This window comes from Mustelus asterias, chromosome 20 (assembly GCF_964213995.1).
Source record: "Mustelus asterias chromosome 20, sMusAst1.hap1.1, whole genome shotgun sequence".
Taxonomy (NCBI): Eukaryota; Metazoa; Chordata; class Chondrichthyes; order Carcharhiniformes; family Triakidae; genus Mustelus; species Mustelus asterias.
In genome coordinates, this window is record NC_135820.1 from 271,164 (window position 1) to 282,471 (window position 11,308).

General features: G+C 59.7%; 1 protein-coding gene across 1 annotated transcript in view; it reads left to right on the plus strand.

Annotated features, from left to right (window-relative positions):
* The first annotated feature begins 265 nt into the window (after positions 1–265).
* LOC144508703 (uncharacterized) overlaps positions 266–11,308 on the plus strand; it is a 66,700-nt gene continuing 55,657 nt past the window's right edge. Inside the window, exons 1-5 of the mRNA XM_078237013.1 lie at positions 266–349; positions 3,945–4,035; positions 5,019–5,119; positions 9,126–9,358; positions 9,614–9,635. Of these exons, the coding sequence (XP_078093139.1) occupies positions 266–349; positions 3,945–4,035; positions 5,019–5,119; positions 9,126–9,358; positions 9,614–9,635 (531 nt within the window). The remainder of the gene's footprint in view (positions 350–3,944; positions 4,036–5,018; positions 5,120–9,125; positions 9,359–9,613; positions 9,636–11,308) is intronic.

Genomic DNA, 11,308 nt, shown 5'->3' on the forward strand with positions numbered 1-11,308 from the left:
CCCAGGACACGCCCCACCCCAAGCCCCGCCCCTCTCCAGGCCCCGCCCCCCTCCAGGGCAAGACCCACCCCAAGCCCCGCCCCCTGTCCAGGTCAAGTCCCTCTCCAGGTCCCGGCCCCGCCCCTGCCCAGGCCCCGCCTTCTCCAGGCCCCGCCCCTCTCCAGGACCAGCCCCACCCCAAGCTCCGCCCCCTGCCCAGACCCCACCCCTCTCCAGGCCCCGCCCCCTGCCCAGGCCCCGCCCCTCTCCAAGCCCCACCCTCGCCATGGCCGCCTCCTCGGCGGTTGGTGATGAGTCTCTCTACCCCATCGCCGTGCTGATCGACGAGCTGCGGAATGAAGATGTGCAGGTGAGCGGGAGAGAGAAATAAACACATCAGAACCTCAAATAAATCCACAAATAAACATCAAATACACAAAATAATCATCATTGACCCACTCAGAGAGGGAGGGGCCTGCAGAGGGAGGGGTCAGTGAGGGGGAGGGGTCTGTGAGGGGGAGGGATCAGTGAGGGGGAGGGATCAGTGAGGGGAGAGGTCAGTGAGGGGGAGGGGTCAGTGAGGGGAGGGTTCAGTGAGGGGAGGGGTCAGTGAGGGGATGGGTCAGTGAGGGGGAGAGGTCAGTGGGGGGAGGAGTCAGTGAGGGGGAGGGGTCAGTGAGGGGAGGGGTCAGTGAGGGGGAGGGGTCAGTGAGGGGGAAGGGTCAGTGAGGGGGTGGGGTCAGTGAGGGGGAGGGATCAGTGGGGGAGGGGTCAGTGAGGCGGAGGGGTCAGTGGGGGTGGTGTCAGCCAGAGGACAGTAACAGTGAGGGGGTGATGTCAGTGAGGAGTCGGCGTCAGTGAGGGGGCGGTGTCAGTCAGGGGGCGGGGTCAGTCAGGGGGTAGGGTCAGTCAGGGGGCGGGGTCAGTCAGCAGGTGGGGTCACTCAGGGGGCGGGGTCAGTCAGGGGGCGGGGCCAGTCGGGGCGGTGTCAGTCAGGGGGCGGGGCCAGTCAGCGGGTGGGGTCAGTTGGGGTGGTGTCAGTCAGGGGGCGGGGTCAGTCAGCGGGTGGTGTCAGTCAGGGCGGTGTCAGTCGGGGCGGGGTCAGTCAGCGGGTGGGGTCAGTGAGGGGGTGGGGTCAGTCAGGGGGCGGGGTCAGTCGGGGCGGTGTCAGTCAGGGGGCGGGGCCAGTCAGCGGGTGGGGTCAGTTGGGGCGGTGTCAGTCAGGGGGCGGGGTCAGTCAGTGGGTGGGGTCAGTCAGGGGGCGGGGTCAGTGAGGGGGTGGGGAATGAGGGGAAGGGGTCAGTGAGACACAGTGTCGATGAGGGGTGGGGTCAGTGAGTGGGAGGGTCAGTGATGGGGAGGTGTCAGTGAGGGGCAGGGGTCAGTGAGGGGAAGAGTCAGTGAGGGGGAGTGGGAGGGGTCAGTGAGGGGGAGGAGTCTGAGGGGGAGGGTCGGTGTGGGGGAGGGGTCAATGAGGGGGAGGAGTCAGTGAGGGGGATGGTCAGTGAGGGGGAGGGTCAGTGAGGGGGAGGGTCAGTGAGGGGCATCAGTGAGGGGGAAGGTCAGTGAGGGGGAGTAGTCAGTGAGGGGGAGGAGTCAGTGAGGGGGAGGAGTCGGGTGGGGATGAGTCAAGGAGGGGAGGGGTCAGTGAGGGAGAGAGGTCAGTGTGGGGCAGGGGTCACTGAGGGGGAGGGGTCAGTGAGGGGGAGGGGTCAGTGTGGGAGAGGGGTCAGTGAGGTAGAGAGGTCAGTGTGGGGGAGGGGTCAGTAAGGGGGAGAGGTCAGTGAGGGGGAGGGGTCAGTGTGGGAGAGGGGTCAGTGAGCGGTAGGGGTCAGTGAGGGGGAGGGGTCAGTGAGTGGTTCAGTGAGGGGGAGGGGTCAGTGAGGGGGAGGGGTCAGTGAGGGAGAGAGGTCAGTGTGGGGGAGGGGTCAGTAAGGGGGAGAGGTCAGTGAGGGGTTCAGTGAGGGGGAGGGGTCTGTGAGGGGTATGGGAAAGTGAGGGGAGGGGACAGTGAGGGGGAGGTGTCAGTGAGGGGGAGGGGACAGTGAGGGGGAGGGGTCAGTGAGGGGGAGGGGTCAGTGAGGGGAGGGGCCACTGAGGGTGCGGGGTCAGTGAGGGGGAGGGGTCAGTGTGTGAGAGGTGTCAGTGATGGGGAGGGGTCAGTGAGGGGGAGGTGTCAGTGAGGGGGAGGGGTCAGTGAGGGGGAGGGGTCAGTGAGGGGGAGGGGTCAGTGAGGGGGAGGTGTCAGTGAGGGGAGGGGTCAGTGAGGGTGGGGTGTCAGTGAGGGGGAGGGGTCAGTGAGGGGGAGGGGTCAGCGAGGGGAAGGGGTCAGTGAGGGGGAGGGGTCAGTGAGGGGGAGGGGTCAGTGAGGGTGGGGTGTCAGTGAGGGGGAGGGGTCAGTGAGGGGGAGTGGTCAGTGAGGGGGAGGGGTCAGTGAGGGGGAGGGGTCAGTGAGGTGGAGGTGTCAGTGAGGGGGCGGGGACAGTGAGGGGATCGGTCAGAGAGAGGGAGGGGTCAGTGAGAGGAGGGGTCAGTGAGGGGAATGGGTCAGTGAGGGGAGGGGTCAGTGAGGGGGAGGGGTCAGTGAGGGGGGGTCAGTGAGGGGGAGGGGTCAGTGAGGGGAGGAGTCAGTGAGGGGGAGGAGTCAGTGAGGGGGAGGGGTCAGTGAGGGGGAGGGGTCAGTGTGGGGGAGGTGTCAGTGAGGGGGAGGGGTCAGTGAGGGGGAGGGTTCAGTGTGGGGGAGGAGTCAGTGAGGGGGAGGGGTCAGCGAGGGGGAGGGGTCAGTGAGGGGGCGGGGTCAGTGAGGGGGAGGGGTCAGTGAGGTGGAGGTGTCAATGAGGGGGAGGGCTCAGTGAGGGCGAGGGGTCAGTGAGTGGGAGGGGTCAGTGTGGGGGAGGGGTCAGTGAGGGGGAGGGGTCAGTGAGGGGGCAGGGTCAGTGAGGGGGAGGGGTCAGTGAGGGGGAGGGGTCAGTGAGTGAGCGGGGTCAGTGAGGGGGAGGGGTCAGTGAGGGAGCGAGGTCAGTGAGGGGAGGAGTCAATGAGGGGGAGGGGTCAGTTAGGGGGAGGGGTCAGTGATGGGGCGGGGTCAATGAGGGGGAGGGGTCAGTGAGGGGGAGGGGTCAGTGAGGTGGAGGTGTCAGTGAGGGGGAGGTGTCAGTGAGGGGGGGTCAGTGTGGGGAGGAGTTAGTGAGGGGGAGGATTCAGTGAGGGGGCAGGGTCAGTGAGGGGGAGTGGTCAATGTGGGGGAGGGGTCAGTGAGGGGGAGTGATCAGTGAGGGGGAGGGGTCAGTGAGGGGGAGGGGTCAGTGAGGGGGAGGGGGCAGGGAGGGGTCAGTGAGGGGGAGGGGTCAGTGAGGGGGAGGGATCAGTGAGGGGGAGGGGTCAGTGAGGGGGAGGGGGCAGGGAGGGGTCAGTGAGGGGGAGGGGTCAGTGAGGGGGAGGGGTCAGTGAGAGGAGGGGTCAGTGAGGGGGAGGGGTCAGTGAGAGGAGGGGTCAGTGAGGGGGAGGGGTCAGTGAGGGGGGTTCAGTGAGTGGGGCCTGGGGAGAGGTCAATGTGGGGGAGGGGTCAGTGAAGGGGTGGGTCAGTGAGGGGACGAGTCAGTGAGGGGTCAATGCGGGCGATACGGGGATTCTATGAAGCGGATTTGCCGCCATCTTGATGAATGGGGGAAGAGGGTTGAGGGGCTGAACGGCCTCCTCCTGGTTCTGATGTTGTTCATGGCGAGTTGGTGGGTAATGGCGAGGACAGATGTGTGTGAAAGATGTTACACAGCGTGCTGAATGTATTGCCCTGGGGGAAGTGGGGGCAGCAGTCTTCCTGAGAATGATAGCAGGATTAAAACTGGGTGAGGTTTTGAGGAGAGGTTTCACAGAGACAGGTCTCCTCTTCCCTCATGACTGAGACGTGTTGTCATTAAATTGTTCAGAGTCGGCGCTGTTCCTTAACCTTTCTGTCTCTGTTCCAGCTCCGGCTCAACAGCATCAAGAAGCTGAGCACCATTGCTCTGGCTCTAGGTGTGGAACGGACTCGCACTGAGCTCCTCCCGTTCCTAACAGGTGAGTGCGAGGCAGAAAGAGAGAGAAAAACGTTTCTCCCGAATTCCCTGATGGATTCATTTGTGATGATCTTATTTGATCGCTGCTACTTCAGTACTCCATCTTATGGAAACATCTTCTCGACATCGACCCAAATGAAACCCTCTCATCATTTTTAAGACCCCTATCAGGTCAACCCCTAAGCCTTCTCCTTTCACGAGGAATAAACCGCAGCCTAAAATCAGTCTGCAATACGGGAATCATCTTTTAAAATAATTTTTGCACCTTCTCAAGTGCCTCTATTTCTACATTTTACAAGACCAAGACTGCACAATGCTCCCAGTGTGGTCTAACCAAGGGATACGGAGACCGGAACTGTGCACAGTGCTCCCAGTGTGGTCTAACCAAGTGATATGGAGACCGGAACTGTGCACAGTTCTCCCAGTGTGGTCTAACCAAGTGATACGGAGACCGGAACTGTGCACAGTGCTCCAAGTGTGGTCTAACCAAGGGATATGGAGACTGGAACTGTGCACAGTACGCCGAGTGTGGGTCTAACCGAGGGATATGGAGACTGGAACTGTGCACAGTGTTCCGAGTGTGGGTCTAACCGAGGGATACGGAGACTGGAACTGTGCACAGTGCTCCGTGTGTGGGTCTAACCGAGGGATATGGAGACCGGAACTGTGCACAGTGCTCCAAGTGTGGTCTAACCGAGGGATATGGAGACCGGAACTGTGCGCAGTGCTCCCAGTGTGGTCTAACCGAGGGATATGGAGACCGGAACTGTGCACAGTGCTCCGAGTGTGGGTCTAACCGAGGGATATGGAGACTGGAACTGTGCACAGTGCTCCGAGTGTGGTCTCGCCGAGTGATATGGAGACTGGAACTGTGCACAGTGCTCCGAGTGTGGTCCGATAAGGTTTGAATCAGTTTCCCGTAGAAACAGATGCCAGTGCTCGATTTTCATGCTGGGTGGGTTTTTGTGTCTTTTTATGTTGCAGACACGATATACGATGAAGATGAGGTGCTGCTGGCCCTGGCTGAACAGCTGGGATCATTCACAGCCCTGGTGGGAGGCCCAGCCTTTGTAAACTGTTTGCTGGTGAGTTGAGATCTCTGCTGTGCGGTACGGGGCTCAGGGAGTGGGTGACGTTCCCTGTCTGGTTTGAATGAATCAGTGTGGGGTAGAACTGCAGAAAACTCAGCCAGATTGCTAAACCCAGGTGGACAATACAACACAAACTTTTACTCAAAGTCTATTGGAATGTTGGCCCTTATCTCGAGCAGGCTGGGTTCCAATCCCGTACAAGAAATGCTTCAATTCTACTGCACTTTGTTCAGAGCCATCTAGACAGGAAGGATTCCCCTCGAGCCTGTTACACAGGAACAGGAGGAGGCCCCATTCAGCCCCCATAGAACCATAGAACCATAGAAAATTACAGCTCAGAAACAGGCCTTTTGGCCCTTCTTGTCTGTGCCGAACCATTTTATGCCTCGTCCCACTGACCTGCACTTGGACCATATCCCTCCACACCCCTCTCATCCATGAACCCGTCCAAGTTTTTCTTAAATGTTAAAAGTGACCCCGCATTTACCACTTTATCCGGCAGCTCATTCCACACTCCCACCACTTTCTGCGTGAAGAAGCCCCCCCTAATATTCCCTTTAAACTTTTCTCCTTTCACCCTTAACCCATGCCCTCTGGTTTTTTTCTTCCCTAGCCTCAGCGGAAAAAGCCTGCTTGCATTCACTCTATCTATACCCTTCAAAATCTTATATACGAGCCTGTTACACAGGAACAGGAGGAGGCCCCATTCAGCCCCCCCTCGAGCCTGTTACACAGGAACAGGAGGAGGCCCCATTCAGCCCCCCCTCGAGTCTGTTACACAGGAACAGGAGGAGGCCATTCAGCCCCCTCGAGCCTGTTACACAGGAACAGGAGGAGGCCCCATTCAGCCTCCTCGAGCCTGTTACACAGGAACAGGAGGAGGCCCCATTCAGCCCCCTCGAGTCTGTTACACAGGAACAGGAGGAGGCCATTCAGCCCCCTCGAGCCTGTTACACAGGAACAGGAGGAGGCCCCATTCAGCCCCCTCGAGCCTGTTACACAGGAACAGGAGGAGGCCATTCAGCTCCTCTTGAGCCTGTTACACAGGAACAGGTGGAGGCCATTCAGCCCCTCGAGCCTGCTACACAGGAACAGGAGGAGGCCCCATTCAGCCCCTCGAGCCTGCTACACAGGAACAGGAGGAGGCCCCATTCAGCCCCTTGAGCCTGTTACACAGGAACAGGAGGAGGTCCATTCAGCCCCTTGTGCCTGTTACACAGGAACAGGAGGAGGCCATTCAGCTCCTCTTGAGCCTGTTACACAGGAACAGGAGGAGGCCCCATTCAGCTCCTCGAGCCTGTTACACAGGAACAGGAGGAGGCCCCATTCAGCCCCTCGAGCCTGCTACACAGGAACAGGAGGAGGCCCCATTCAGCACCTCGAGCCTGTTACATAGAAACATAGAAAAACTACAGCACAATACAGGCCCTTCAGCCCACAAAGTTGTGCCGAACATGTCCCTACCTTAGCGATTACTCGGCTTACCTATAACCCTCTATCTTACTAAGTTCCATGTACTTATCTAAAAGTTTCTTAAAAGAACCTATCGAATCCGCCTCCACCACCGTTGCTGGCAGCCCATTCCACACACCCACCACCCTCTGAGTGAAAAACTTATCCCTGACATCTCCTCTGTACCTACTCCCCAGCACCTTAAACCTGTGTCCTCCTGTGGCAACCATTTCAGCCCTGGGAAAAAGCCTCTGAGTATCCACTCGATCAATACCTCTCAACATCTTATACACCTCTATCAGGTCACCCCTCATCCTTCGTCACTCCAAGGAGAAAAGGCCGAGCTCACTCAACCTATCCTCATAAGGCATGCTCCTCAACCCAGGCAACATCCTTGTAAATCTCCTCTGCACCCTTTCTATGGCTTCCACATCCTTCCTGTAATGAGGCGACCAGAACTGAGCACAGTACTCCAAGTGGGGTCTGACCAGGGTCCTATATAGCTGCAACATTATCTCACGACTCCGAAACTTAATTCCTCGACTGATGAAGGCCAGTACACCATACGCCTTCTTAACCACAGCCTCAACCTGCACAGCTGCTTTGAGTGTCCTATGAACTCGGACCCCAAGATCCTTCTGATCTTCCAGTCTGCCAAGAGTCCTACCATTAATATTATGTTCCGCCATCCTATTTGACCTGCCAAAATGAACCACCTCACACTTATTTGGGTTGAACTCCATCTGCCACTTCTCCGCCCAGTCTTGCATCCTATCAATGTCTCGCTGCAACTTCTGACATCCCTCCACACTACCCACAACACCTCCAACTTTTGTGTCATCGGCAAACTTACCAACCCATCCCTCCTCTTCCTCATCCAGGTCATTTATAAAAATCACAAAGAGTAAGGGTCCCAGTACAGATCCCTGGGGCACTCCACTGGTGACCGACCTCCATGCAGAATATGACCCATCTATAACCACTCTTTGCCTTCTGTGGGCAAACCAGTTCTGGATTCACAAAGCAATGTCCCCTTGGATCCCATGCCCCCTCACTTTCTCAATAAGTCTTGCATGGGGCACCTTATCAAATGCCTTGCTGAAGTCCATATATACTACATCTACTGCTCTTCCTTCATCAATGTGTTTAGTCACATCCTCAAAAAATTCAATCAGGCTCGTAATGCATGATCTGCCTTTGACAAAGCCATGCTGACTATTCTTAATCATATTATACCTCTCCAAATGTTCATAAATCCTGCCTCTCAGGATCTTCTCCATCAACTTACCAACCACTGAGGTTAGACTCACTGGTCTATAATTTCCAGGGCGATCTCTACTCCCTTTCTTGAATAAGGGAACAACATCTCCAATCCTCCGGAACCTCTCCCATCTCCATTGATGATGCAAAGATCATCGCCAGAGGCTCAGCAATTTCCTCCCTCGCCTCCCACAGTAACCTGGGGTACATCCCATCCGGTCCTGGTGACTTATCTAACTTGATGCTTTTCAAAAGCTACACAGGAACAGGAGGAGTCCCCATTCAGCCCCCTCGAGCCTGTTACACAGGAATAGGAGGAGGCCCCATTCAGCCCCCTCGAGCCTGTTACACAGGAATAGGAGGAGGCCCCATTCAGCCCCCTCGAGCCTGTTACACAGGAATAGGAGGAGGCCCCATTCAGCCCCCTCGAGCCTGTTACACAGGAACAGGAGGAGGCCCCATTCAGCCCCTCGAGCCTGTTACACAGGAATAGGAGGAGGCCCCATTCAGCCCCTTGAGCCTGTTACACAGGAATAGGAGGAGGCCCCATTCAGCCCCCTCGAGCCTGTTACACAGGAACAGGAGGAGGCCCCATTCAGCCCCCTCGAGCCTGTTACACAGGAACAGGAGGAGGCCCCATTCAGGCCCTTGAGCCTGTTACACAGGAATAGGAGGAGGCCCCATTCAGCCCCTTGAGCCTGTTACACAGGAACAGGAGGAGGCCCTATTCAGCCCCTCGAGCCTGTTACACAGGAACAGGAGGAGGCCCCATTCAGCCCCCTCGAGCCTGTGACACAGGAACAGGAGGAGGCCCCATTCAGCCCCCCTCGAGCCTGTTACACAGGAACAGGAGGAGGCCCTTCAGCCCCTTGAGCCTGTGACACAGGAACAGGAGGAGGCCCCATTCAGCCCCCCTCGAGCCTGTTACACAGGAACAGGAGGAGACCCCATTCAGCCCCTCGAGCCTGTTACACAGGAACAGGAGGAGGCCATTCAGCCCCTCGAGCCTGTGACACAGGAACAGGAGGAGGCCCCATTCAGCCCCCCTCGAGCCTGTTACACAGGAACAGGAGGAGACCCCATTCAGCCCCTCGAGCCTGTTACACAGGAACAGGAGGAGGCCATTCAGCCCCTCGAGCCTGTTACACAGGAACAGGAGGAGGCCCCATTCAGCCCCCCTCGGGTTTGTCTCTGCACCGTTCAGACAGTGGAATTGTCGGATGCGCTGCGGCAATGTTTCTGTGTAACCGGCTGTATTTCCCACCCTCCCCCCACCTCCCGGAATCAGCCTCCGCTGGAAAGTCTGGCCACGGTGGAGGAGACAGTGGTGAGGGAGAAGGCGGTGGAGTCACTGCGTGCCATCTCCAAGGAGCACTCGGCACCCGACCTGGAGCGACACTTTGTGCCGCTGGTGAAGCGCTTGGCCAGCGGCGACTGGTTCACCTCGCGGACATCGGCGTGCGGCCTCTTCAGCGTGTGTTACCAGCGAGTCCCCAACCCGGTCAAGGCAGAGCTGAGGCTGTGAGTATGGCACACTGAGCAGCGCGAGCAGGTGCAGGAGACATCGGGGCCGTGCGGCGGGGGCAGGGGGTTGTGTCCGTGTGGGACTGTTTTCTGAAGGCCAAATCCACCCACCGCTCCGGCTGAGGATCGGGACGCCGCTTCGAGACGTTCAATATAAAGATAGATCTGCATTACTCTAGCGCCTACTGGCACCGAAGGGTTTCCCAAAATGCTTCTGAGCAGCCACGGGGCATCGTGATTGCTCTAACGTAGGAAGCGAAACCCAGATCCAGACGTCAGAGCAGAACTTGGAACCATCGATATGTGACACTCACTAATCAATCCAACCGGGGATTCAGGAGAAACTTCTTTACCCAGGGAGTGGGGAGAATGTGGGACTCGCTCCCACGGGGAGTGGGGAGAATGTGGGACTCGCTCCCACAGGGAGTGGGGAGAATGTGGGATTCGCTCCCACGGGGAGTGGAGAGAATGTGGGACTCGCTCCCACAGGGAGTGGGGAGAATGTGGGACTCACTCCCACGGGGAGTGGGGTGAATGTGGGACTCGCTCCCACGGGGAGTGGGGAGAATGTGGGACTCTCTCCCACGGGGAGTGGGGAGAATGTGGGACTCGCTCCCAAGGGGAGTGGGGGAAATGTGGGACTCGCTCCCACGGGGAGTGGGGAGAATGTGGGGACTCTCTCCCACAGGGAGTGGGAAGAATGTGGGACTCACTCCCGCGGGGAGTGGGGGAGAATGTGGGACTCGCTCCCGCGGGGAGTGGGGAAGAATGTGGGACTCGCTCCCGCGGGGAGTGGGGAGAATGTGGGACTCGCTCCCACGGGGAGTGGGGAGAATGTGGGACTCGCTCCCATGGGGAGTGGGGAGAATGTGGGACTCACTCCCACGGGGAGTGGGGAGAATGTGGGACTCCCTCCCACGGGGAGTGGGGAGAATGTGGGACTCGCTCCCACGGGGAGTGGGGAGAATGTGGGACTCGCTCCCACGGGGAGTGGGGTGAATGTGGGACTCGCTCCCAAGGGGAGTGGGGAGAATGTGGGACTCGCTCCCACAGGGAGTGGGGAGAATGTGGGACTCGCTCCCACGGGGAAGTGGGGAGAATGTGGGACTCACTCCCACGGGAAGTGGGGAGAATGTGGGACTCACTCCCACGGGGAGTGGGGTGAATGTGGGACTCGCTCCCAAGGGGAGTGGGAAGAATGTGGGACTCGCTCCCACAGGGAGTGGGGGAGAATGTGGGACTCGCTCCCACGGGGAGTGGGGGAGAATGTGGGACTCACTCCCACGGAAGTGGGGAGAATGTGGGACTCACTCCCGCGGGGAGTGGGGAAGATGTGGAAGTCGCTCCCACGGGGAGTGGGGAGAATGTGGGACTCGCTCCCACGGGGAGTGGGGAGAATGTGGGGAGAATGTGGGACTCACTCCCACGGGGAGTGGGGAGAATGTGGAAGTCGCTCCCACGGAGAGTGGTTGAGGTGAACAGTATCGATGTGTTCAAGGGGAAGCTGGATAAACACATGAGGGAGAGTGGAATAGAAGGAGATGGGAGACTGCTGCGGGGGGGGGGGGGGGGGGGGGGGGAGGGATGGGGGTGGGATGGGGGTGCGGGGGGGGGGGGGGGGAGGATGGGGGTGGGATGGGTGGGCGGGGGGGGGGTGGGGATGGGGGCGGGGGGCGGGGCGGTGGGGGTGGGGCGGGGGGATGGGGTGGGGCGGGGGGGATGGGGGGGGGGGAGGGGGATGGGGGTGGGGGGGCGGAGGGGATGGGGGTGGGGGATGGGGGCGGTGGGGGTGGGGCGGGGGGGGGATGGGGGCGGGGTGGGGCTGGGGCGGGGGGATGGGGGTGGGGCGGGGGGGATGGGGGGGGGATGGGGGCGGGGGTGGGGAGGGGGGAGAGGGGGGGGGGTCCGGGGATGGGGGGTGGGGGGGGCGGGGGGGATGGGGATGGG